The 27,510-nt window shown below is 37.3% G+C and overlaps 1 protein-coding gene across 3 annotated transcripts in view; it reads left to right on the plus strand.

The window, feature by feature from the left end:
• The window catches only part of WDR26 (WD repeat domain 26), a 49,472-nt gene that overhangs the window by 13,385 nt on the left and 8,577 nt on the right, over positions 1-27,510 (plus strand). For 2 of the 3 annotated variants that reach the window (XM_003814901.6, XM_003814902.6), the window contains exons 5-13: positions 1,628-1,725; positions 2,827-2,983; positions 9,673-9,811; positions 16,649-16,789; positions 20,157-20,276; positions 22,181-22,326; positions 22,622-22,700; positions 22,989-23,118; positions 27,189-27,374. In XM_003814901.6, coding sequence (XP_003814949.1) covers positions 1,628-1,725; positions 2,827-2,983; positions 9,673-9,811; positions 16,649-16,789; positions 20,157-20,276; positions 22,181-22,326; positions 22,622-22,700; positions 22,989-23,118; positions 27,189-27,374 — 1,196 coding nt within the window. The remainder of the gene's footprint in view (positions 1-1,627; positions 1,726-2,826; positions 2,984-9,672; positions 9,812-16,648; positions 16,790-20,156; positions 20,277-22,180; positions 22,327-22,621; positions 22,701-22,988; positions 23,119-27,188; positions 27,375-27,510) is intronic. The other variant, XM_008967778.4, reaches the window with a different exon arrangement.

Raw genomic sequence — 27,510 nt, forward strand, 5'->3', positions numbered from 1 at the left:
GAACATATAATTAGTCATATGGGTTTTATTCTGAAGCACACCATGAGTTTTTCACCTAAGGAAATGGCCCAAAGGTGGTGAGATGTGGAACTGGGATCAGAACCCAGGGTTTCTCCTTCTCAGTCCAATGTCCTTTTAGTTGTACCATGTGACTTTCTGTAAACAGAAATTCATTTAAAACTTTAAGATTTAATATGTATTTTCACAAGGACATAGAAGCAATTCTAAGTCACTTTTGTAAAATTCTAAAAATGAACATTTTAAAATATAATTATTGATAATAAACTTTGCCCAAGAAAAGTTGTTTTAGAAACAAAATATTCACAATGGCCAACTTCTGGCCGGGCACGGTGGCACACGCCTGTAATCTCAGCACTTTGGGAGGCCGAGGCGGGCGGATCACGAGGTCAGGAGATCGAGACCATCCTGGCTAACATGGTGAAACCCTGTCTCTACTAAAAATACAAAAAAACACAATAGCTAACTTCCTATAGCATATTTTGAGTATAATTACTTACATTATTAAATAAGTTTTTTTGATCAGTTAAAGCACTATTTATGTACTAAAAATCAAGAGGAAAAGTAGTTTTGCTGTTTGGGAAGAGACTATTAAATCATTTAGATTCTAAACGAAATATGCTTTATGCAGTTAAGAAAGGGAGGGAGTGATGATACTCATGTTAACTGAGAGGTATAGCAGGTCGTAGACTAAGTACTTAAAATGCTTCATCTTCAAGAATCCTCATTACCCTATTTAATATTCTTTTTACAAGTGAGAGAAACAGATTTGTCTGGCAGAGCATGAGACAGAATAGCAGGAGAGTTACTTGCCAGGTCTAATCTCCATGTTTGAATAATACCTTCACTTCTTTTACTTTCAAAGCCCATTCTTCTGAGAAGAACCAAAACCAGGTCAGGGTCACGCTCCCAGCAGGGGCCCCTCATGTATTCTCCAGAATCTGTGAACTTTAGCATTTATCCCACCTTCTGTACATACAGTGAGCAATAAAACAGTTCCCCAATTTTGTGCTCTGGGATCTCAATATCTTTCACAAGATGACACAAGGATGATTATCCAGTTATACTATTTTTTGAATGATGTTTATTATAAAGTCTTGAAGATATGTTCTTTGAGTTTTATTTTACTATTCAGAAGTAGTTAAGTTAGCCTAGTGGTTAAGAGCAAGTTCTACAGCTGGAATGCCTGAGTTTATATACCTACTTAGCCTCTTAACCCTAGGCCAGTTACTTAAGCTTTCTGTGCCTTGGTTTCCTCATTTATAAAAATAGAATAATAATAGTGCTTACAGGGTTGTTATAAACATTAAAGGAAGTAATATGTGTTGAGTGCTATAACAGAACCTGCACAATAAGAGCCATATATATAATATATAACAATAACATAAGAATGTGTTCTGTTAATAGGTAATATATATTTAGGTATTGTTACTTTACATTTTAGTAATTATATGCAGGTGCCATATTATATTAATGAATTGAGTCCACTGTAGAAATTTCTTGACATGTATTAGTAAGAAGCAGATAGCCAGATGGTCAGTACTTTTCAATTACATTTATTACAAAGAAATGGGTTTAATATTGGTTGCTTTCTCTGTTGTATTTTTAGGTATCTGATGTGTAGCCATGCAGAAGACCTACGTGCAAAAGCAGAATGGGAAGGCAAAGGGACAGCTTCCCGATCTAAACTATTGGATAAACTTCAGAGTAAGAGTCTTAATTTTTTACGTTGCTGTGTTTTCTCTTAGATTACAAATGGATACAGTGATCAATTAGGAAGACAGATGGGGAATATCTGGACATACTTTTATTGAGTGCTTAGAAGAGGGAGAATCCATTTTTTCAGACTCTGTCATGGAGTCTAAGAAGCTAACCTCAGGAGTCAGTGAAAGGGCACTGGTTCCAGAGCAGCCCTTCTTTCATTTGTATTATGTGATGATGTTCCCCCTTAAGATTTTGTTTGGGGGAAAAGTACTGTGTTTAGAGAAAAAAATATGTAAACCACAGTTTTAAGTCACAAGTGCTTTAAAGATTTTGTTGATTTCAATAGTAAGGTCCAGGTTTCTTTAGGTAAATTGTTTTATTCTTCCCCAACCATGTTATGTTTATTCTAGATTGTAATGCAGGTTTCATTTTTGCTGTATTTTTATGTAAAAGATGTTCTCTCTGAAAATTATATGATTCTATAATTTTGATGTTGAGATGACAGTGACGATCCTAAGAATCACAAAGCCGTGCAGTTGGGGAGGTATAAGGGATTCAAGGATTGCAGTAGGTTGGTATGGATATCAAAACACCAGTTACTCCCTGAATTCACACAGTATCTTTGGCATTTGGAGCAATTTGTACTTGATCTTAGCCAAAAGGCCAAGAGGCGATTTTTAGAGCAGTTTGATGGGAACTAGAACTTAACCTATTGCAACATTTGCCAAAATTTTGCTATTTGTTAAGTGGAGATTTTACTTACACCTGGTCTCCTGGTACACAATAATATCTAATATTCTTTTCATTGTTGTCTTCTTTTTCTTCATTTTGTTGTTGTTATTCCTCACTTATCCTCCCTGCCCCTAGAAAATCCACATATAAAGTAAACCCCTCCCACCAAATATATCCAATTTTATGAGCAACATAGCTATTGCTGCTGACAAATACTCGTAAAGCTCACGTATCGCATAACCCAGAACTTCTCTATTTAAGGAATAGATACTGTTGGGGTAGGAACAAGTACAGCAGAAGATGAGCAAATGTCTTAAATAAAAGTTTACAGTTTATTATTATTTCTCTTTTTTAAAATATCTTCTATTAAAGCCTATTTACCACCATCAGTGATGCTTCCCCCACGGCGTTTACAGACTCTCCTGCGGCAGGCGGTGGAACTACAAAGGGATCGGTGCCTATATCACAATACCAAACTTGATAATAATCTAGATTCTGTGTCTCTGCTTATAGACCATGTTTGTAGTAGGTAAGAGGAAAACTTCCTATATTCTGAAACAGCCTAACATTTTACAAAATTTTAGTTTTCTTTTTTAGAGTCTTATCCTGTAGCTATATAACAGTTCATGTCTGATTTAGCATTTGTTCACGAGTAAAGCTGGAACTATGAAAATTGAAAATTATGAGAAACTTCTGTATGTTTACTTAGTAACCATACCTTGAGAACTGAAGTTGGGAAGCCAGTTTTTCGTTATCTATAGGTTTGGTTACTTGTTTTCTGTGTCTGACAATTTAACTATGTCCCAAATTATTTACTGCACATAAAGATCATGGTAATACTTTTTTCTTAATGAAAGTTCTGCTTTTTAGTAGAAGACAGGCTCTAAAAATGGCTAGGACAACAGCTATTAACTTATGGTTTGGGTTTTTTTTACCATGTGTACCCATGTCCATAATTTAACTTGTAAGAATTCAGGCTTCTCTTTCGACATTAGGAGTATTTTGAGTAAAAATATACCTACTATTTTAATGGTCTCTAAAATTAAAGTATAGCTTTATTTTGTTCTTGATGTTTTTGTTGGTTTCTTTTTTAGACACAGCCTCTCTGTCGCCCAGGATAGAGTATAGTGGCATGATCATAGGCTACTATATAGCCTTAGGCTCAAGTGATCCACTCACCTCAGCCTTCTGAGTAGCTAGGACTGTATAGGCATGCACTACCATGCCTGGCTAATTCTTCAGTTTTTTTGTAGAGATGGGGTCTCTTGCCCCAGCTGGTCTTGAACTTCTGGTCTCAAGCAATCGATACTTCTGCCTTGGCCTCCCAAAGCACTGGGATTACAGGCGTGAGCCTCCATGCTGGGCCTAAAGCATAGCTTTAATTTTAAGATATCAAATAACAAATTGTGAAATATTTCAGACTTCAAGAATGAAATAATTTGAATCTGGTGAACCAAACAAAAAGGAGAATAGAGAATAGCTGCAATGCATGTGCTCAGTTGCTTTTACCACTGATATCAAAGAACTAATGAAAGTAACATAAATAAGGACAAAAACATATTAAGTATGAGGGCTTTGGAATAACGAGGAACTTCTGAATAACCGTAAAAATTGTCTATATATGCATATCTCTACTGTGATATAAAATAATTTTTTACATGTGTATAAACCACTTTTGTACCTATTGAGTTTTTAACCTCACTCTCCCTACTTGAAGTACAAAAATAATAATTGTTTGAGATATTGGCCTTACATTACTTTATCTTAAAATATTAGATTATTACTTGGTACATATCTTAAATATTCTACAAGGAAGTGATTAGAAATTTTTTCCCCTATCCCTTTTAAACTCTTTAATAATGTTCATTGAGCTGCTTCTGAGGATTTAAAAATCTTTTTGTATAAAATTGAATAGCGATAGGAAGAGATAATAGATTAAAAGACTATATAGTTTCATGGTTCATAGCTCCATTCGCAGATTTGAGAACAGTGTTAAAATTAAGACGCTTGTGAACCCAAATCTTTTTTTGCTTCATAAATTTAAATATTTTGAAAGGTGGTGACTAGACATAATGGTTCAAGAGGTATCAGTACGTTAAGAGCTTGCCCTCCTGTTTGGAAACTGGAATCTATGGGAACATGACCAAAGTGTTTTAACATCTACATCAGTACCTATGAAACTTAGTGATGAAAAGTACTTAATCTAACTTTTTCCAACCCTCAGGTCAGGGACCAAGCTCTCATAAGCCTGTGTAGAAAAGCAGTCCAGGCTGGGTGTGGTGGCTCACGCCTGTAATCCCAGCACTATGGGAGGCTGAGGTGGGCGGATCACGAGGTCAGGAGATTGAGACCATCCTGGCTAACACGGTGAAACCCTGTCTCTTCTAAAAATACAAAAATTAGCCGGGCGTGGTGGTAGGCGCCTGTAGTCCCAGCTACTTGGGAGGCTGAGGCAGGAGAATGGTGTGAACCCGGGAGGCGGAGCTTGCAATGAGCTGAGATCACACCACTGCACTCTAGCCTGGGCGACAGAGTGAGACTCCATCTCAGAAAAAAAAAAAAGAAAGAAAGAAAAAAGCAGTTCAGAGTTTTACAGAGGAATGAAAGCATCCTTTTTCTTCTGAAATAACCACTGATTAGAAGGTCTTCTCTGTAATCTTAAAACAAAACCTTCACTCTATGCTCCTACTTACCTCTCTTTCTCTCTCCCCCTCCACTTTAGAGCTGACTTCTTGAAATCATTGCCTACTACACATTCGCAATGTCTTTGTCCTTACTTTTCCTTCACTCTTCATATTTCTTTAGTATTAGGACCTGTGTAGCTAACATAATACCAGAATTGTAGATGTTGGTGAGAATACCTCTTTCACATTCAGTGGATATTTTCTAGCCTATATCTTCACCTTACTATAGCACTGTACTACTCTACTTTGAAACTTTTCCTTTGACTTCTAAAACATTCTAGATTCTTAGTTTAACTCCTGGCTACTCCTTAGGCTCTTCTTCTTTACCTGTCCCTTTAAGAAATACATGTTCCAGGCCGGGTGCAGTGGCTCACGCCTGTAATCCCAGTATTTGGGAGGCCGAGGCGAGTGGATCACGAGGTCGGGAGATCAAGACCATCCTGGCTAAAATGGTGTAATCCTGTCTCTACTAAAAATACAAAAAAAATAGCCGGGCATGGCGGCACACGCCTGTAGTCCCAGCTACTCAGGAGGCTGAGGCAGGAGAATCACTTGAACCTGGGAGGCAGAGGTTGCAGTGAGCAGAGATCACGCCACTGCACTCCAGCTTGGGCGACAGAGCAAGACTCCGTCTCAAAAAAAAAAAAGAAAGAAATACGTGTTCCAGAATTGTTTCTTCCCTCATCCTTAGTTATACTTCCATGGTTCTAATGACAACTAGATACAGGGCAGAGCTACAGAATTTACCTCCTGAGCCTTAGACCTTAATACCACAATTTGGGTTCTCAAGTACATTAAACACAGCATGTCCGAAACAGAACTTCCTTTCCCTCTCACCTATTTTTGCAAAATCTGCTTTTTCTTAAATTCCCTACCTCAGTGAAAAGCAACCATCTACCCAGTTTTCCCAAACCAGAAAACTTGGAGTCAGCCTTAGCTTTTTACTGTAGAGATTTTAAAGTCACTAAGAGAATAATGTCAGACATTACGTTATATACACAGTCTTGAGAGTGAGTTATGCCCTTTATTGCTAAACTGCAAAAATAGAACCTGAATTTACCTAGTTATTTTTTAATTTAAAAAATGTTTTTATTCAACACATGATCTTGCCCTGTAGCCCAAGTTGGAGTGCAGTGGTGCAATTATAGTTCACAGCAGCCTTGAACTCCCGTCTCAGCCTGAGCAGCTGGGGCTTCAGGTGTGGACCACCACACAGCTAATTTCAAAAAAAACTTTTTTGCTTTGTTTTTGTGTTTTCGTTGTTGTTTTGTGGTTTCTTTTTTTTTGGAGATGGGGTTGCTCACTGTGTTGCCCAGGCCAATCTCAAACTCCTGGCCTCAGGTGATCCTCCCACCTTGTCCTTCCAAAGTGCTAGGGTTACAGGTATGAGCCACCATGCTGGGTCTGAACCTAAATTTAATTCCTATTATTTATCTAAAAGTCTTCAAAAGAAAAGTTGCTAATTTTTATTACCTTCTTTACTCTTTTAGAAACTAGATTTTAGCATTGGAACTAGAAAACTATTTTCAGAAATTAAATCTTAGCTTTGAAATTAAATACCAGCTTTTTTCTGGAGAATAAAGAATTATGAATAAATGAATTATTCTGATTAAAATTATTCTGATTAAAATGAATTATTCTGAATAAAAAATCCTGATGTACATTGAAAAGGTTTATTAGATTGTATACAATTTCTAGGCAGGGCATGGTGGCTCAGGCCTGTAATCCCAGCACTTTGGGAGGCCGAGGTGGGGAGATCACTTGAGCCCAGGAGTTTGAGACCAGCCTGGGCAACATGGCAAGACCCTGCCTCTACTAAAAATACAAAAATTAGCCGGGTGTGGTGGTGGGTGCCTGTAATCCCAGCTGCTCGGGAGGCTGAAGCAGGAGAATTGCTTGAACCCGGGAGGTAGAGATTGCAGTGAGCCGAGATCGTGCCTCTGCATTCCAGCCTGGGCAACAAGCGAAACTCAGTCTCAAAAAAAAAAACAGGCCGGGCGTGGTGGCTCACGCCTGTAATCCCAGCACTTTGAGAGGCCAAAGTGGCTGGATCACGTGAGGTCAGGAGTTCGAGACCAGCCTGGCCAACTTGATGAAACCCTGTCTCTACTAAAAATACAAAAAAATCAGCCAGGTGTAGTGGTGCGCACCTGTAATCCCAGCTGCTGGGGAGGCTGAGGCAGGAGAATCACTTGAACCCAGGAGGTGGAGGTTGCAGTGAGCAGAGATCGCACCACTGCACTCCATCCTGAGCAACAGAGCGAGACTCCATCTCAAAAAAACAAAGATAAACATTAGAGGAGGAAAAAACTATTTCTGATACTGAAATTGCTTATTTGATTGGAATTTTGTCCAGCAGTGCCTTGAAAAATATGATTTTAAAATGGTATTTGGAAAGAAAACTGGTCTTGGAGTCAACCATAGGTCCAAATCTTAGTACAATTACTTATCAGTTTTATAACATCTGGTAAATTATTTGTCCTCTTTGAGCCTCATGAAAATGGGGATAATAGTACTTCCATGAGCAATATTATATGTGAAGTGTCTAAAGCAGCATTTGGCACCTAGTAATTGCTTAATAAATGTCAGCTAGTATTGATTATTTTATCTAAAATCACACATGTATAGTAGTAATATTAAAGCAATTTAATTTAAAAATCTGAAAGTTTAAAACAGCCTGCAAATACCCATCTGCTAAGGTAGATTGCCATGTGTACCAAATAAAGAATGTTAATTTATTTTTAAATGTATATTTTGTTTCAGACTGGTGAATTGACAAAATGTAATTCTAAATTATTGATTGGGAAAAGAAGCAAGGAAGACCGTGTTTCAAGATACACTTAAAGGTGTATCCATTAATGTTTAAATAACGTTTTTTTGGGGGGGGGGGGTTTTGTTGTTGTTGTTTGAGACTGTCTCACTCTGTCACCCAGGCTGGAGTGGAGTGGCATGATCTTGGCTCACTGCAACCTCCACCTCCCGCATTCAAGCGATTCTCCTGCCTCAGCTTCTTGAGTAGCTGAGAGTACAGGCATGTGTCACCACACCCGACTAATTTTTGTATTTTTAGTAGAGATGAGGTTTCACCATGTTGGCCAGGCCAGTCTTGAACTCCTGACCTCTGATCCGTCTGCCTTGGCCTCCCAAAGTGCTGGGATTACACGTGTGAGCCACCATGCCCAGCCTACTCAAATAACATTTTTTATAATACAGAGAATTTATAAGGTAGAGCTGTTCTGTCTAAACAGTAGCCACTAACTACATGTGTCCATTTAAATTCAAATGTAAAATAATTCAAATTAAATAAATCAAGTTCCTCCAGCTTACTGGCCACATTTCAAGTGTTCAATAGCCACTTGTAGTGAGGGCTACCATATTAGATAACACAGGTATATAGCATTTCCACTGTCACAGAAAGTTCTGTTGGACAGTTGATATAGAGGTTGGAAAAGAATGATTTTTTTTAAAATGAGTGCTTAATGAAAATAGTCATTTAAGTTGGTAAACCGGATCATAAATCACAAAATTCTTTGCCCTTGATATATAATATTAGCTGCCATTTATGAGGTACTAGCTAAGTGTCAGATTCAGTCTAAATGGTTTATAGTCATTTTCTCTTCCTCTTATTTCATCCTTGGGTAAGGAATTCTGTAAGGCAGATACTTTAATCTTTGTTTGATAGTTGGAAAAATTGAGATTTAGAGAGGTTAATTTAATATCTCAGAATCATAGCTAAGTGACTGAGCCAAGATTTAAATCTAAGTCTGTCAGACTACTGCTCCCATTCTTAAGGCTTTGCTCTTAACTACTGTACTCCTTGCCATATATTGCACTTCTCCTGTGCATCCCCCCAAATATTAATCACATTTGAGTATCTCTTACATTCCAGAAATTTTAAATGTATTTCTAATTCTTACGAGAATTCTAAGAACCCTGTTAGGTAGATACTAATCTCCTTTTGTAGATGTGGGAACTCAGGCTAAGAGTTGTTAAATAACTTGCCAAAGACATTAAAGCTTGTGAGTGAGAAGGACCTAAACTCATTATCTGGAGCCTATTCTGATTTTGGTTTTGGTTTGTTTGTTTTTTGAAATGATCTCACTCCATCACCCAGGCTGGAGTGCAGTGGTGCAGTCATAACTCACTGCAGCCTCTTAACTCCCAGGCTCAAGCAATACTTCCCCCTCAGCCTCCCCAGTAGCAAGTAAAAAAAAACATGTAGCTGGGCCTGGTGTCACAGGTCTGTGGTCCCAGCTACTCAGGAAGCTGAGGTGGGAGAGTTTCTTGACCCCAGGCGGTCAGGGCTACAGTGATCTATGATTGTGCTACTGTACAACAGTACAGAGCCTGGGCAACAGAGAGACCCTGTCTCAAAAAAAAAAAAAAAAAAAAAAAGATTTACAAATGCATTCACTTCTCATTTTTAAAGTTAGTGATGTGATCTTCAAAGAAGTTTTGTCAGTTATTTAACCTTTTTTATTATTATTACTCTAATCTGTTTTGAAAGAATAATTTGTGGACCTCTTTGTTTTAGGAGGCAGTTCCCATGTTATACGCAGCAGATACTTACGGAGCATTGTAATGAAGTGTGGTTCTGTAAATTCTCTAATGATGGCACTAAACTAGCAACAGGATCAAAAGATACAACAGTTATCATATGGCAAGTTGATCCGGTATGTACCCCAATATGAGTGTTTATATTACAAAAGGGGATAATTTTGAATCTAATTCATTGATTACATATTTTTAAGTATATATGTATCAATAGTATTCTTTTCCAAGAGCATTTTTTATCATTTTTGTTACATCTTCATGTGTTGTATAGATAATATATGTAAGTTAATATTATCAACATTGTTGAGTGTTTATGTGCTAACGATAATGTTAAATCTGTGTATGCATTATCTAATTTAATATTCTGAAAAACTCTGTGAGGTGCTAACATCTCCTGCAGTCAGATGAGGAAACTGAGGTAGAAGTTAAATGCTTTGACTCTCACAGTTAGTACGTGACAAAGTTTGACTCAAATCCCGGAACACCTTGACTCCAAACCCACTGCTATTAACGTATCTGCCAATTTATATCTTTGTTAATACTTGGTTGAAAGATTAGGCCAGGCACGGTGGCTCATGCCTGTAATCCCAGCACTTTGGGAAGCCGAGGCAGGAGGATCACTTGAGCTCAGGAGTTCAAGAGCAGCCTGGACAACATAGAGGAGAGTCTGTCACTACAAAAAATTAGCCAGGCATGATGGTACACACCAGTCGTCCCAGCTATTCGAGAGGATGAAGTGGGAGGATCACTTGAGCCCGGGAGGTGGAGGCTACAGTGAGCTGTGACCTTGATACTGCACACTCAAGGCTGGGCAACAGAGTGAGACCCTGTCTCAAAAAAAAAGAAAGAAAGAAAGAAAGATTAATACAATGTCCATTCTGTCCCAACCACAAGTTAGAAAAGACTCATTACTCTTTTGCCTTCTGAAGCCCATCATTATCTTGTATAATTTGTGGACCTTGTTGTGTAATCCTTTCCCCCTTTGTTTTCCCATTGATATATATGAAAAGTATTTTATTCTGGATTTAAAATTCTAAGTTCCCTCTAAAATCAGATAAGTGTTCGTTTATAACCAGATGACCTATGGATTTGTTGTGGGTAATAAGTATTTTCATTTATTTCAACTAATTGAACATTTATCAAGTGATCAAAGGAACACATGACTCCGGATAGGTTAAGGAACTATATTTGGTTTAGGAGTCATTCACCTAAAATAAACTTCTTTTCTTTTCTTTTCCTCTTTTTTTTTTTTTGAGACAAAGTCTCGCTCTTGTCCCCCAGGCTGGAGTGCAATGGTGCGATCTTGGCTCACTGCAACCTCCACCTCCTGGGTTCAAGGGATTCTCCTGCCTCAGCCTCCCGAGTAGCTGGGATTACAAGCGCTTGCCACCACGCCTGGCTAATTTTTGTATTTTTAGTAGAGATGGGGTTTCACCATGTTGGCCAGACTGGTCTCAAACTCCTGACCTCAGGTGATCTGCCCGCCTCGGCCTCCCAAAGTGCTGGGATTACAGGCGTGAGCCACTACGTCCGGCCAAATAACTTATTTTGAAGTTTAGAATTAAAATATGCTATTAGCTCAGGATAAAGTTTTGGGCTCCCGTGTTGCGAAAAATAGAAAAAGGGAGCCACAGATGGAAATAATTTTTTTTTCTTTTCTTTTTTTTCTCTGAGACAGTATCTCACTGTGTCCCCCAGGGTGTAGTGCAGTGGGGCAATCTTGGCTCGCTGCAACCTCTACCTCCCAGATTCAAGAGATTCTTATGCCTCAGCCTCCCAACTAGCTGGGACTACAGGCAGGCGCCACGGCGCCCAGCTAATTTTTTCATTTTTGAAGTAGAGACGGGGTTTCACCATGTTGGCCAGGCTGGTATCATATTCCTGACCTCAGCTGATCGCCCACCTCGACCTCCCAAAGTGCTGGGATTACTGGCGTGAGTCACCATTCCCAGCCTAACAGTTCTTTTTAGAAGAGAAGTGAATTTGAGAGCATACACCAATTCTTGCATACCTATGTATGCTACAAACAATGAAAGGTAAATAAGATACATTCTTTACCATAAAGCAGTGGTTCTTTACCTTTTTTTGGTACCACGTACCTCTTTGGCAGTTTGGCAAACCTATGGACTCTTTCTCAGAATATGTTTAAATGCATAAATCAAAGCACATAGCAAGGCCAAATATATGTTATGTATTCATTTCTAAGGAAAGCCAGCTATATTGATATATAGTTAACATAGTACAAAAACATTTTTTATTTTTATTTAATGCTTTATTAATGCATTAAATAATAAATTCTAGCAGCAGATATAAGTACCAGAATTTTGAAGTAGTGATGAGCATAAATATTTCAAAGTATCTGCAACAACTATAATATGATATGAAAAGATGTAAGATTTCTCTTGTTAATGGAGTCACCTAATACTACCTAATTTAGTATACTAGCTAGTATACTACCCACCACTACCTAATATACTACCCTGTGTAATTACTAATATACCCAGTACTGCCTAATACTACCTTGTTAATTGCCTGCATTTGAGAGTGAAGGAAACACCAAATTTCAGGCTGTGTTTAATAATAATAGAGTTGTGTCTTTTTCTCATTTAAATTCATAGACCCCTGATTCTATCCCTGGACCCATTCTTGTAGATCTCAGGTTTAAAATTCCTGTGTAAAAAATGTACCGTTTAAATGAAAACAAAATTCAATGAAATAAGCATGATACATAATAGATAATACATAAAGTATTATGAAAGCGCAGGGAAGCTTTACAAGTCGAAATACCTCTTGAGAGTCTTATTGTGCATCACACAGGTGGACAACAGGAAAGTGGCATTCTAGGAAGACAGGAAAACCTCTTGCCCTCCTGTCCAACTCCAAAAAAAAAAAAAAAAAAAAAGAATGGGATGAGTAATGGCAGAGTGGGAGATTAGACTAGAAAAAGAGTTTGGGATCAAATCATAGCCTTTGCATACTATTCTGAGTTCTGTTTTCATTCACCAGTCATTTATTTGCATGATATATGAAAAAGAAGGTAGTAATACCAAAACTGTGCTTTATTAGTTTTTCCTAGTAGCAGTGTATAAGAATCCCCTTCATTTAGCCAGTATTTATTAAACACCTGTTGTGTGCCAGGTCTTTTGCTGTAGACAGACTAAGCACATGATAATATACCGTAATTTATAGTGGGTGCTACAGGAGCTCATCAAAGAGAGCCTACTGGAACAGCAAAGCTAGGGAAAGTAAGAAAAGTAAATATTAGGTGAAGAAGAGGTAAAGAACTATTTGGGCAAAACTAGTTAGGATAGGCCCTTGGGCAAAAGAAAACGTAACATGGCATTTAGGTGGTTTGGGGGAAGAGTTTTAGGTAGACTAGAGTTGAGGTTAATTAAATAGCAGCCAGATCAAGGAGGAGCTTTTGTATTCTTTGCTAAGAAGTTTAGACTCTTATGCCAGTGTTTCCCAGAGTGTTTTTGCAGGAATAATGGGTATGCAGAATTAATAGGTGTTACATGTAAAGGGCTTTTGTTGCCAGATTAGCTTGGGAAATGCAGAGTTAATGCTTACATTCCAATATGAAACAGAGAGACTTTTAGAGACTGTAATTTTTAGATAGCTGTATTATAGTGAGTCCTCTGGGACTGTTTGGTTCTTTTGGTATGATGGTATTTTTGTTATGTCAAATACTGTCTGAAAAAATTATAAGAAAATATGTGTTCTTTTTGGCCGGGTGCGGTGGCTTACCGCTGTAATCTCAGCACTTTGGAAGGCCGAGGCAGGTGAGTCACCTGAGGTCAGAAGTTCAAGCCAACCTGGCCAACATGGTGAAACCCCATCTCTAGTAAAAATAAAAAAAATTAGTCTGGCATGGTAGTGCGTGCCTGTAGTCCCAGCTACTTTGGAGGCTGAGGCAGGAGAATTGCTTGAACCTGGGAAGCGGAGGGTGCAATGAATTGAGAGTGCGCCACTGCACTCCAGCCTAGGCGACAGAGCAAGACTCCATCTCAAAAAAAAAAAAAAAAAATTTATATATGTATATATATATGCCCTTTTTGAACGTGTGTGTGTGTTTTAATGGAGAGAAAAAAGTACATTTAAGAGAGCCTTAAAATTTGAGTTGATGTGATTCCAATGCCTACTTTCCTTTAACAGTTTTTCTTTGCCTAAAAAAGATGAATTTTACCCATTCCCCGCAGAATCCAAGCAAAGTCATATAGGCTCCACAAACATGTTATTTCCACTTTGAATAAATTAGTATAAAGGCACTGTGCTAATGAAGATATAGTATTGTTTTTGTTTTCAACTTTATCTTTTATAGGATTATATTTTTTTCATTCATGTACATAAAACAGTTTTTGAGTTAAATATATATATATATATATATTTTTTTTTTTTTTTTTTTTTTAAAGACAGGGTCTCGCTGTGTCGCCCAGGCTGGAGTGCAGTGGCGCAATCTTGGCTCACTGTAACCTTCACCTCCCGGGTTCAAGCAATTCTCCTGCCTCAGCCTCCCGAGCAGCTGGGATTACAGGCACCCACCACCACACCCGGCTAATTTTTGTATTTTTAGTAGAGACAGGGTTTCACCACATTGGCCAGGCTGGTCTGAAACTCCTGACCTCAAGCTGTTCGCCTGCCTCAACCTCCCAAAGTGCTGGGATTACAGGCATGAGCCACCACACCTGGCTGAGTTAAATATTTCTAAAGGAGTTTGTCTTCAGTTTAAAAGCAAATCTTTGTGTTGATCTGGGGCAGTACTGTGAATGAAAATTTGTTCCTGGAAGATCTTGAGCTAGTCAGGAAGACTTGACTTGCTTAGTAAATTATTTAAACCATTTTGACCTAATGATATTGCTGATCTAATACAAATACCTCTTACCCACTTCCCAAAGAAGAATCAGAAGTAGTCGCATTGTTAACTATTCAATTTTATCAAAACAATGGTGATTTGGACTAGATAATTGTATGAATGATAAACTTAGGGTTCAGTGAAGAAACAATAGTGTAAACATAATCCATTTTGCAATGACATTTCTTAGGAGGGGAGGAATCTCCAACCTAATTTTATCAGACTAGTTCCCAACTTTTTTCAACTGCTGGTGGGTCATCCCATTGGAATTTCCCCCCCACCCCCCCAGGCTCAAAGCTAAACTCAATAAATCTTAAGACTAAAGTCTAAAACTTATTGTTTCTTCCCACCTTTAGTCAAATTCTTACTTCCTCTATTTCTTGTAAACATCCATCCCTATCCCCTAAACCAGCAATCTGGAGGTTGTCTTTGAAGATTTTTTGTTATTTTCTGTCATGTCATTTTTATCTCCACAATATCTTTTTTTCTTTTTATAACAGGGATCTCCCTATGTTGTCCAGGTCGGTCTTGAACTCCTGGACTCAAGCAGTCCTCCAGCCTCAGCCTCTCAAAGTATGGGCATGAGCCATAGTGTCCAGCCCAAAATATCTTTTGATTCTGACCTCTTTTAGTCCTTAACATCTTACGTTAGGGCCTCATATTTTGGGAACTGACTGTGAACTATGTATGGCTCATTATGGTTCCATTGTCCCTTTATGGTTTCCTTATCCTGTGTCTTTCTGATTCATCTTCCACATTGTTATCCTAGTTCTCTTCCTAAAGCCAAATATCACACTGTATATTCCCTAGCTTACAAATTTTAAGTGGCTTTTCACACATAGGGAAAATGTAACCCCTTAGCCTACAACAAACATGTCAACTCTTGCAGCCTTGTCACTTGCCACATCTACATTTGCACTTCACAGTTCAGCTTGCATAGCATACAATATGGGCTTTTAAGTGAGGCAGCCCAGATTCAAATCCCCATTGCACTACAAACAGGCATGTTTCTAACCTTTCTAAACTTTCGTTTCTTTCCCTATGAGAGGGGGTAATATTCTAGATTTGTGAGAATTAAATGAAGTATTGTTTGTGAATAGTGCTAGTAGTGGTTAGCATTAATAAGTGGTAGCTTTGCTGGTAGGATTGTAAAATGGTGCAACCACTTGGAAAACAGTTTGGCAGTTTCTCAAAATGTTAAACAGAGTTAGCATACGACCCAGAAATTCCACTCCTATGTATATACCCAAGAGAAATGGAAACATATGTCTACACAAAAACTCATACATATTCATAACAGCATTATTCATAATAGCCAAAAAGTAGAGAAACAGTCCAAATGTTCATCACCTCATGAATGGATAAACAAAATAATTATACTGTTAAATATTATTCAGCAATAAAAAGAGATTAAATACTAATACATTCTATAACACGGATGAACCCTGAAAACATGCTAAGTGAAAGAAGCCAATTAAAAGAGACCACATCATGTATAAGCCTATTTATGTGAAACGTCCAGAATAGGCAAATCTATAGAGACAGAGACAGAAAGTAGTGGTTGCCAAGGGGCTGCAGGGAGGGGTATGGCAGCTGCTGATGGGTAGGAGGTTTCTTTGGGAAATGATGAGAATGTTCTAAAAATTAGATGGTGTGATGGTTGCACAACTCTGAATATACTAAAATATACTGAGTTGTATACTTTAAAAGGATGAATTTTATGGTAAGTTATATCTCAAGTTGTTTAAAAATATGTAAGAGATAGCTCTTATTATACCCATCTGTTTTCAGTTGCTTTGAAAGCTTTCTAAGGTCAAATTCAATATATCTTTATACATATATTAAAAATGTTAATATATCTTTATATTTTCATCAAGTACACAATGACTTGTATATAGTAGATGCCTAATAGTGTAGTAGATGCTTAATAGATGTTGCAATGTGAATGAGTCTTTATGAAGCAAGCTGTTAAAGGGAAAATTGGTCTGAAAATTTCCTCAGATTAAATTATCAAAGTACATCTTTGTAGCTATTTAAGTTCTTACATTGGGAAACAATGACTTTAGTGATAGGGGTTAACTGAATTGTTTATTTTCCCTCCCAGGATACACACCTGCTAAAACTGCTTAAAACATTAGAAGGACATGCTTATGGCGTTTCTTATATTGCATGGAGTCCAGATGACAACTATCTTGTTGCTTGTGGCCCAGATGACTGCTCTGAGCTTTGGCTTTGGAATGTACAAGTGAGCGAGTTCCATCTTTGGTTGAGCTTTTAAGTACAGCATAGTCATAATGTACATATTCATTATAACTTTATTGATTTATATAATATAACCGTTCAACCTAAATTACTATACTGTATCTCTTAGTTATTCAAGTGGAACCCAAGTTTCCAGATTTATCAATTTAAGTATTATGCTCAGTAATATATTTTTGGAAGAATGATCAGTAAGTGTTTTCAGGATGTTTGGCTTTGTCCTATGGAATTTATGCTATTTACTGTGGTTCTTCAGAAAGAATTTTATAATGGTTTCATAGTTTCACAATTGTACATTACACCTACCTTTGAAATGTTAAAGGTCAGCATTAAACCAAATTTTCGATTCTGATGGCAGTTGCACTGTCTCCTTACCTATATTTAATATACTAAGCTAGTTTAGTGAGGCTAACTGATGTTTTCAGTACTTATTACTAAGGGCTTTATTGCTTGGTTTGTTCGTTTGTTTGTTTGTTTTTGAGACAGAGTCTCACTCTGTCGCCCAGGCTGGAGTGCGGTGGCGCAATCTCGGCTCACTGCAGCCTCCACCTCCTGGGTTCAAGCGATTCTCCTGCCTCAGCCTCCAGAGTAGCTGGGATTACAGGCACCCGCCACAACGCCTGGCTAATTTTTGTATTTTCAGCACAGAAGAGGTTTCATCATGTTGGCCAGGCTAGTCTCGAACTCTTCACCTAAAGTGATCCGCCTGCCTCGGCCTCCCAAAGTGTTAGGATTACAGGTGTGAGCCACCGTGCCCGGTCCATTGCTGTTTATATATGAAAATTTGAATTTTATGCAGGGTCCCATTTTAGGAAAAGTCGGCATTAGGTTCAGTTTGTTATTTACAGTTCATGTTTTAGAAACCCTGTAGTTATAATAGTAAGACTGCCTTGCTGGTCAGTCATTTCCTTGTTTCAACTCCAGCTTTTTATTAAGAAAATTTTCAAATATTAAGAAAAGTCGAAATAGGACAATGATGATCTATGTGCCCACCACTGTAGATTCAACAATTGTTAACATTTTGTGATATTTTATTTGTACATACATGCATAGAAACATGCATTTGTGGCCAGGCATGGTGGCTCACGCCTATAATCCCAGCACTTGGGGAGGCCGAGGTGGGTAAATCACGAGGTCAGGAGTTCAAGACCAGCCTGGCCAAGATGGTGAAACCCCATCTCTACTAAAACTACAAAAATTAGCAGGTGCAGTGGCAGGTGCCTGTAATCCCAGCTACTCGGGAGGCTGAGGCAGGAGAATCGCTTGAACCCAGGAGGCAGGCTGGGATCGTGCCACTGCACTCCAGCCTGGGCAACAGAGTCAGACTCCATCTCAAAAAAAAAAAAAAAAAAAAAAAGAAATGTGCATTTGTACTTACATATATATTACATATATATACATATCTAAAATATTTGAAAGTAAATTAGATATCTTACCTTAAATACTTAAGCATGTATCTTTTAAAAAATAACGTTCTACCTATTCAAACATTATGATATCTAAGAACATTAACTATAATTCTCTAATATCTAGTACTCATGATCAAAATCCACAATTGTTCCCAAAATGTGTTTTATGCCATTTTTGTCAAATCAGCATTTAATCAATGCTGTATTTGTGATTGGGTTCAGGGAGGTGGCAAAACATAGAGTAGAATATTAAAATTGCTTTCTCTCAGTAAAACAGAGCTCGCAGTGAGTCTGACCTAGAAGATCAAAGAAAACTTTTTTCCATTAAAGCTTTTTTTCCACCTTCCAAAGGAGAAAGTATGTTGTCTTAATCCTGTAACAGAAATTTAGTGTAGAGTGCCTTTGTAGTCTTCCTTTGACCAATTAAACTGTGTTCTAACATAACTTTCATTGTGTAGTACTTTATATACTTAAAATTTCTTCTAAAAGGGTGATCTAATCAGTTTTCAGATTTCTTTAATCATTTCTTAAATTAGAAAAATCCTTTCTAATCTAATAACCTCATGTACTCACTATTTAGAGCATAATAAGAGAAGACAAACCATTTCTGCCTTCAGAATTTAGTGTGTTAATGTATTTGTCAATGGAAAATGCCAAGAATTTAGCTATTGCTTGTGTATTTGTGCTCTAAACTTTCAACTGTTTATATCAGTCAACCCAAAAGAGTAAATAGGGGAGAGTAGTTAACAATTTGGGGGAAGGATTTATATTGCTGAACACTTTTTTTCCAGTGTAAGGGAAACCTGGTTTTCTGTTTTTGTGCCCTCTTTTAGTACTTGGCCCCATTTCCTAATCATACCCTTTGTTTTCACTCTTTTATTTCTACTTTTGATTACCCATTTCTCACAGGAAAACTATCCCCATGTACCTTTTATTATTATACCAAGGGCAGCTATTATCTCTCAGATCCTGTTTCTAATCTATGAACAAAATGGAATCAAGACTAGATTAAATGGTATGTGTATACCTTCTAAGTTGAGTAATTCAGAAAATGTAACAGGAGGATACCTGAGGGTTGTAACCACTAAATATTCTTACTTAGAAATGCCATGGAATGGCTATGTTAAACAGTACACAGGTTCCTCTTTCTAGTACTTTTCATTGAAATAAGGTTGTGTATCAGAAAAATGTTTTTTTCTCTCTTTCTACCTTTCCTACTATATTGTGAGCATTTGAATATGAAATTTAACATAATTTATGTAGACTGCCCTTTGCCTACTTTATGGGCATAGTTTTTCTCTTTTTTTTTCTTCTTTTTTCTTTTTTTTTTTTTTTTTTTTTTGAGACAGTCTCACTCTGTCACCCAGGTTGGAGTGCAGTGGCATGATCTCAGCTCACTGCAACCTCCACCGCCTGGGTTCAAGTGATTCTCGTGCCTAAGCCTCTTGAATAGCTGAGATTATAGGCATGCACCACCACGTATGGGTACAGTTTTTTACTCATTAATCATGTTCTTGAGGAATTGCTAATTGCATTAACTGCAGTTTTAGAATAAAATTTATAAAAAACTTTGGACTGAGAAGTGGAAGCTCAGAAGGAATAGGTATGTAGTCTTGGGCTTTTCATTATCTTGCTTGGGAAAAATTACATGTTTTAGTTTATGCATATAATTGATTTGCGATGAGAGATTTATTGAAGTTTATCTCATCATATCTACTCTTTGGGTTACCTGTGCCAGACATTGTTCAACTGCTGGGTTTTTCTTCAAGTTCTTAATTTCTCTTCTGAGTGCTGTTGTCTCTTTTTTGTAGGGTCACTTAATTCATTACTCTACTTAGGATGAACTGGGAAACCAGCCAGACATCCCAGTTATTTTTTTTTTCTCACATATTTCCTTTAGAGGGGTATCTTGAAGGTCTCATTTACAGTTTTATTTGCTTATAGACAGGAGAACTAAGGACAAAAATGAGCCAGTCTCATGAAGACAGTTTGACAAGTGTGGCTTGGAATCCAGATGGGAAGCGCTTTGTGACTGGAGGTCAGCGTGGGCAGTTCTATCAGTGTGTAAGTATTCAGTGCCCCCTTCCCAGTATCTGTTGGTTTAAAAGCAAATGTACTTTTGTTTAAACAATTTCCTTGACTCAGTATCTTACAAAGTATACTCTGTGGGCCAGGCATGGTGGCTCACACCTGTAATCCCAGCACTTTGGGAGGCCGAGGCAGGTGGATCACCTGAGATCAGGAGTTCAAGACCAGTCTGGCCAACATGGTGAAACCCTGTCTCTACTAAAAATACAAAAATTAGCTGGGCATGGTGGTGGGCGCCTGTAATCCCAGCTACTTGGGAGGCTGAGGCAGGAGAATTGCTTGAACTCAGGAGGCGGAGATTGCAGTGGGCCAAGATCGCGCCATTGCACTCCAGCCTGGGCAACAAGAGTGAAACTCTGTCTCAAAAAAATACATAAATAAAACAAAATATACTCTATGAACACCTACTTTGCTGTCGTCGTAGACAAGCGCTGTCCAATAGAATTTTCTGGGTCATTTTTTCCTTTCTTTTAAACATTTCAAATGTTTGTACAAAGTATAGACTTTGGATTTAGTAGAACAAAAAAATGTGTTTTGCTAAACATTTTTGTTTTTATGAGCAAGTTTCTAATTTATAAGAATTGAAAAGATTTTTTAAATTTCTTTTGAGATTTTTGTAACCAAAAAAAAAAAATACTGAATTTTATGAGTAGACTCCCTTTAATATTTGAATAATAAAAGTGGTGACAGGTGCTACCAGAGTACTTTTCAATCTTTGTGTCAGCTTCTAATAAGTAGCTGCCCTAATTATTTTGAATTGTTGGAATGATAAAAATAAGTTTTATGGCAAGGTAAACTTTATATCATAAGTATCATTTATATCATAAATCATAGTTTACCTTGCCATGAAACTTTCTCTGTTACTTGCAGTGTAGTCTAGATTCTGTGTCTCATATTACAGACTCACATGGTTCCAGTATGCATGTCCAGATTTTTTTTGTTGTTTTTTAAGAGACAGGGTCTTGCTCTCTGCCACCCATGCTAGAGTACAGTGGTGTGATCATGGCTCACTGCAGCCTCAAACTTCTGGGCTCAAATGATCCTCCCGCCTTGGCCTCCCAACGTGCTGGGATTATAGGCATGAGCTACCACACCCGACCCCAGATCAATTTTTTAAACTAAAACAAGATAATAAATCATTTAATTTAGCTAAAACAGGTTATCAGTTTCTTTTATTAAGCTCGTTTGGAGCACATGGATTTTGGTGTTATATTATCTCAATATGGTTATGAATTGTTCTTAATTCCCTGCGTGCAAGATGATCATGTATGTTTCTGCTGAGTTTGCTGTCCTATACTGTGTTAAGGCATCAAGATACAGGATTATCTAACTTATAAAATGGGAAGGGTTGTTCCTCTCAGAACTTTGGATATTCAATGAGATAATGACTATAAGAGCTTTGATCTGTAGAGCACATTACAAATTTGGTAAATTTTTGAAAAATGTCATTAACAGATTCCTCCAGTCTGTATGAAGCTGTAAAATGTTTTAGAATCTTTTTCCATTTCACAACTCCTAAATATTAGGACAAATTCCAGTATAGTGAATTTTAAAGGAACGTTTAAATTGTTTTTGAATAAAAGTAAGACCTTACTTGGAACTTAGGGACTGTTTCTTTCTTTGTGTTATTTATGCATGGTGAGGAAGATAGAGCTACAAAGTGTCTCTCTGCTTTCCCTTAAGTATGGTTGTAATGAAATTTGAACTATATTCAAATTTTCATGGTTAAAAACACTTCTAGAACAATTGGGTTGAGATCAGTCTCAGGAAAAAAAAAAAACCTGTTACTAAAAGATATTGTGAAGGGAGTCTTTTGGTTCTTTATTTGCTTTCTGAGTGCTGTTGAGTAATGAAGTTAATAGTAGTTTTTTCTTACTCAGGACTTAGATGGTAATCTCCTTGACTCCTGGGAAGGGGTAAGAGTGCAATGCCTTTGGTGCTTGAGTGATGGAAAGACTGTTCTGGCATCAGATACACACCAGCGAATTCGGGGCTATAACTTCGAGGACCTTACAGATAGGAACATGTAACTATTTTTTGTTTCCATTAAACAACAATTACCTGATTTATATTCAAATGTGTAGTGGAACTTCCCTTTTCACAGTTTTTATGTTTTTCGTTTTGGTTTGCGTGGTAATTTGGATTGAAGGTCACATGGTACTTAGTAATCAGTAACTCAGATTCTTCTCAATTGAAGTATAGTATGTAATAGTGATTGCAGGCAAAATTGTCATACTTAAGCTAGCACATCTTATGTATTGATAATTTGAATGCCTTGACTGTTAATATGTTGTTTTTGACAAATTATTTTCTGGTTCCAGAGTACAAGAAGATCATCCTATTATGTCTTTTACTATTTCAAAAAATGGCCGATTAGCTTTGTTAAATGTAGCAACTCAGGTATGTTTATTAGTATAATTTTCTGAAAAATTTGGCTTAGTACAAGTTTTATTTTAACTGTTATTTTCAGTGTATTTATATTAACAAAATTTTCTACTTACCCTTAAATTTGATTGCATGTGATTGATCCTTAAATGTGTGTAATCAACCATAAATTTGTCAGAATGTTGGTATTTTGCATAATAGAAAATGAAGATATTTCATCAGGCAAAGGGATATTTACAGATACTTTTTAAAATTTGTTTGAGTTGAGGCAGAGTAAATATCTGTATTCTCCTTTGCCTGCAGGGAGTTCATTTATGGGACTTGCAAGACAGAGTTTTAGTAAGAAAGTATCAAGGTGTTACACAAGGGTTTTATACAATTCATTCATGTTTTGGAGGCCATAATGAAGACTTCATCGCTAGTGGCAGTGAAGGTAAATTGTGTCCTTATCAGTTTACATATGTTGATATTAAAGTCTGTAAATCTCAATTTATGAAGGCAGTCATGTCTCCAAGAAAATTCAGGGTAGTAAGTTAAAATTCTTTCATTTATCCAATACACGGTTAATTTCTCTCTGTAATGACCTAAGCCCCTGTATTATCACAAATTGTCACATGCTGTCATGTATTACTTTCTCCTTTTCTGTAATGACCTAAGCCCTCCATATTGTCATGTATTGTCACGGATCAGCAGTGCTTATTCTGACCACGTAGCAGTGTGTTTGGTGCATGTGTCGAATCAAGATTTAGTTAAATTATTATACTTTCATATGTTGACTTGTATTTTCATGGGACTGATGGTTTTTAAGGGTTGGTAGTATCTGAAAAATCAAGGTTAATTATGATGTTCTACCTGAACTTGGACAGATTTGACTATAGTTAGTTCTTCAGTATTTCTTCAGCGGTCACCAGAGTTATAATTGAGTTTGATAATTCTTAAGATTTTAGGAAAGCTGAAATTATTCTTCCTACTACTACCCTTTTGAATAAACTTGTTCTCTAATCTAAAAGTGTCAGTATTCCAGACAGGAATATGCCTAAAGTCACTCTAATTTAAAGTGTGAATTGTTTAGAAGATGCAAGCACAAATAAGTGAGGCAGTAATAAAATTTAGTGTACTTTTTAAGGCGATAGGAACTTAACTAGTGGCAAATTATTGCAAGTTTTTATTCAACACATTTTTCTTCAATACCCACTGTACATTTCTAGGTACTATAAAAGCAAATTATTTAAGTCACTTTTTTTGGCCGGGCATGATGGCTTACACCTGTAATCTCAACACTCTGGGAGACCTAGATGGGAGTACTGCTTGAGGCCACGAGTTCCAGACCAACCTGGGCAACGTGGCTAGACACTGTCTCTACAAAAAGTAAAAAAATATATACTGAATCTGGTTTTATAAGATAGACCAAGGAATTAGATTATGTTATGTTCCATTTATTGTATAAGATGTTTACTATCCCTATCTTGACAAAAAACTGATCTTGGTAGATAAGAGGATCATAAAGTGCACATGAGGTTTACCTTTAAGAATAAGGCATATTTAAGGATTGGGACAAAGAGAGACATTTAAAGATTTAGATTTTAACATCAAGCATATAAATTCATCTATTCCTTTTCTTTTCTTTTCTTTTTTTGAGTGCAATGGCACGATCTTGATGCAACCTCCACCTCCTGGGCTCAAGCAGTCCTTCCTTCCTCAGCCCCTCAAGTAGCCCCAACAAATTTTTGTAGAGATGGGGTTTCACCGAGTTACCCAGGCTGGTCTTGAATTCCTGAGCTCAAGCAGTCTACCTGCCTCAGCCTCCTGAAGTGCTGGGATTACAGGCATGAGCCACCGCGCCCAGCCTGAATTCATCAATTCTTTCTTTCTACCGAAAATCAGCGTCGGATGAGATTGGGAGGAAAGAAGAGTGGTTAGGTAGCAATTGGGAATTTACTTTTTTCCAGTCAGGAAATTTAGTTTTTTCCACTACTTCTAGATTCTCTATTGGCTTTTTGTTTTGTTTTGTCTGTCTGTTTTTAATATATCGCGGGAGATAATAGACATTAGTTTCTAATTAAATTTTCCTGTGGTCTAAATATGTTAAGCCTTCTTGCTTTTAAATTCCTCCTGTTTATAAGATGTCTTCTTCCATGGTCTATTCAATCCTGCTTCTGGTAGGTTTTCTTTCTCTTAATTATGCCTGAGAATCCCTTACAGCTCTTTCTGTGTACCCTAGAGGTACTTAAAATTATGTATGGCTACCATTATCCCTAGAAAAGCCAAACTTTTTTTAAGCCCAAACTAACTTAGAAACAACGATGAATACTATAATTAAACCACATTATCTTCTGGTTTAGGGCTACAAATTAGACCACTGTCAAGTACAGAGATTAGTCTTCTCATGACTCAAGTGATTTAGAATGGTTTTGAAAATGTTTTGAACATCAATCAGATATAGCGAGTATATTATCTCCCAGGATGACCACAGTAATCCATTTGCCATTTATTTGTAAGGAATATATTTCAATGACCCTCCAAATCCCCAAATATATAAGTGCCAGTATAAAATAGAGCAATTTAAGAAACCGTTTCCCAAAAAAGTTATACCACTACTCAAGCCTTTTCATTGTGCTGGCAATATGTAGAAAAACTGGACTTTTTTACCTTTGCATAAACAATAGATTTCTCAGATTGATACAGCAAACAGAGCTTGATGATAAAGCCTGTCATTTTGACCTTGATTACTTCAAACCCGGTTTTTCCTGCCTTTCACCAAATGTGCTCCTTGAATATATATTCACAAAAACATTTTCCACCAAATAGAGAAATATTCAATTGCATTCACACTTTAACCCTGTGATCCTTCTCCTTGTGGACCTCTTCAGTTTAGGAAGGAAATACAGCTAACCTGTCTTTACTTTTTTTTTTTTTTTCCTAATTTCATTTCATGTAAGAAAAAATTATTTTCAAAAATTATTGAGCAGCAGATACTTCTAAGAAGATAAATTCAGTTTTTTAATTGGTGCCTTTTAGCTTTTGCTTCACACATACACACAGAAAAAGTTCAGATACAGTTCCAGCTTTTTATCTTCATGTCAGAAATTTTGAAGCTAAGGCACATCCTCTAAGGTTTCCTCAACTGGCACTACACCCACTGACAGTTTGCACATTGGCCATACTTAACTGATATATCATTAAGTTATACACCTTTCTAATTTGCCCTGGGATTCTGCCCTCTGTTCAAGAACCATCACCTGTACTTAATCTCGTCACAGTAGTAAATGGTGTTTATTCCAAACACCTTTCCACATACAAATATATTTAATCCTTATAACAACATGATATGAGGTTAGTATCCCCATTTACAGGTGAAGGGTTGTAAAGAGTAATTTGCCCAAAGTTGCTCAGCTAGTCAGTGTTGGAGGAAGGATACAATGTTGAGTAGTCTGATTCCAGAGCCCATACTCTCAACCAATACTCTCTATACTATGTGGCTAGTTTTTTGAAGATTCGTTTATTACAAAGAAAGCTGTAGGGGATTTTGATTGTTGTGGTCACTTTATGAGATTATAGTCTACAAAGCCATATCATGATGCAGATAAGGGACCATTGTCTACTCTCACTAGTAAGCTCTTGAGCAGGGCTGCCTGGATTTGAATCCCAACTTTACCATTTACTAGCTGTTAACCATAAGCAGACCACTTAACCATAACCTATGTTTCAATCACCATTAAGAGGATAAGCAGGCGGGGCACAGTAGCTCATGCCTGTAATCCCAGCACTTTGGGAGGCTGAGATGGGCGGATCACGAGGTCAGGAGATGGAGACCATCATGGCTAAACCCCGTCTCTACTAAAAATACAAAAAATTAGCCGGGCATGGTCACACACGCCTGTAATCCCAGCTACTCGGGAGGCTGAGGCAGGAGAATCGCTTGAACCCGGGAGGTGGAGGTTGCAGTCAGCCGAGATCTTGCCACTGCACTCCAGCCTGGGCAACAGAGTGAGACTCCGTCTCAAAAAAAAAGGATAAGCAGAATACCCATTTTATGGGGTAGTGATGAAGATTAAATAATATGCATTAAGTACTTGATACCTAGTACTTTGTAAGCACCCAATAAAGGTTTAGCTGTCATCTTCATTTTTGCTTCAGTATTCAATTTGGATACATTGCTTTTCTGTCACTTCCCATTTCCATAGAATTTATCACTATCTCTATCCTGGATTTGTTTATGTTCAAAGGCCTTGATTTATAATTCTTCATTACTCATGTATTGACAGAATATTGCAGATAGTTTTTTTGTGTGTGACTTGATGAGAGCTGATCACCTTTAACAGGAAAAAAGTGTATATTTGATTTAAACATTTTTTCATAAGGTAACATGTTAAACTATTCATGGTATATTTATTTTCCCTTTAAGTTCTAGTAAAGAGTCCTGTGTGTAGTGAATGATAAATTTAAGATCAGTTAGTTGGTTTTATTAATGTAAAACTTTTTTCTGAATTACTATATGTTCAGATCACAAGGTTTACATCTGGCACAAACGTAGTGAACTGCCAATTGCGGAGCTGACAGGGCACACACGTACAGTAAACTGTGTGAGCTGGAACCCACAGATTCCATCCATGATGGCCAGCGCCTCAGATGATGGCACTGTTAGAATATGGGGACCAGCACCTTTTATAGACCACCAGAATATTGAAGGTAATACCTTTGTATAATGTTACTATGTTTTGTCCAAATGAAACATCGCTCGGCTTATTATGAACTTAAAGCAGTTTTAAGCAAGTTTATTTAAAGTGTGGTATATGATTTCTCTCTTTTACATATTGTACCCTAT

Source organism: Pan paniscus, chromosome 1 (genome assembly GCF_029289425.2).
Source record: "Pan paniscus chromosome 1, NHGRI_mPanPan1-v2.0_pri, whole genome shotgun sequence".
Lineage (NCBI taxonomy): Eukaryota > Metazoa > Chordata > Mammalia > Primates > Hominidae > Pan > Pan paniscus.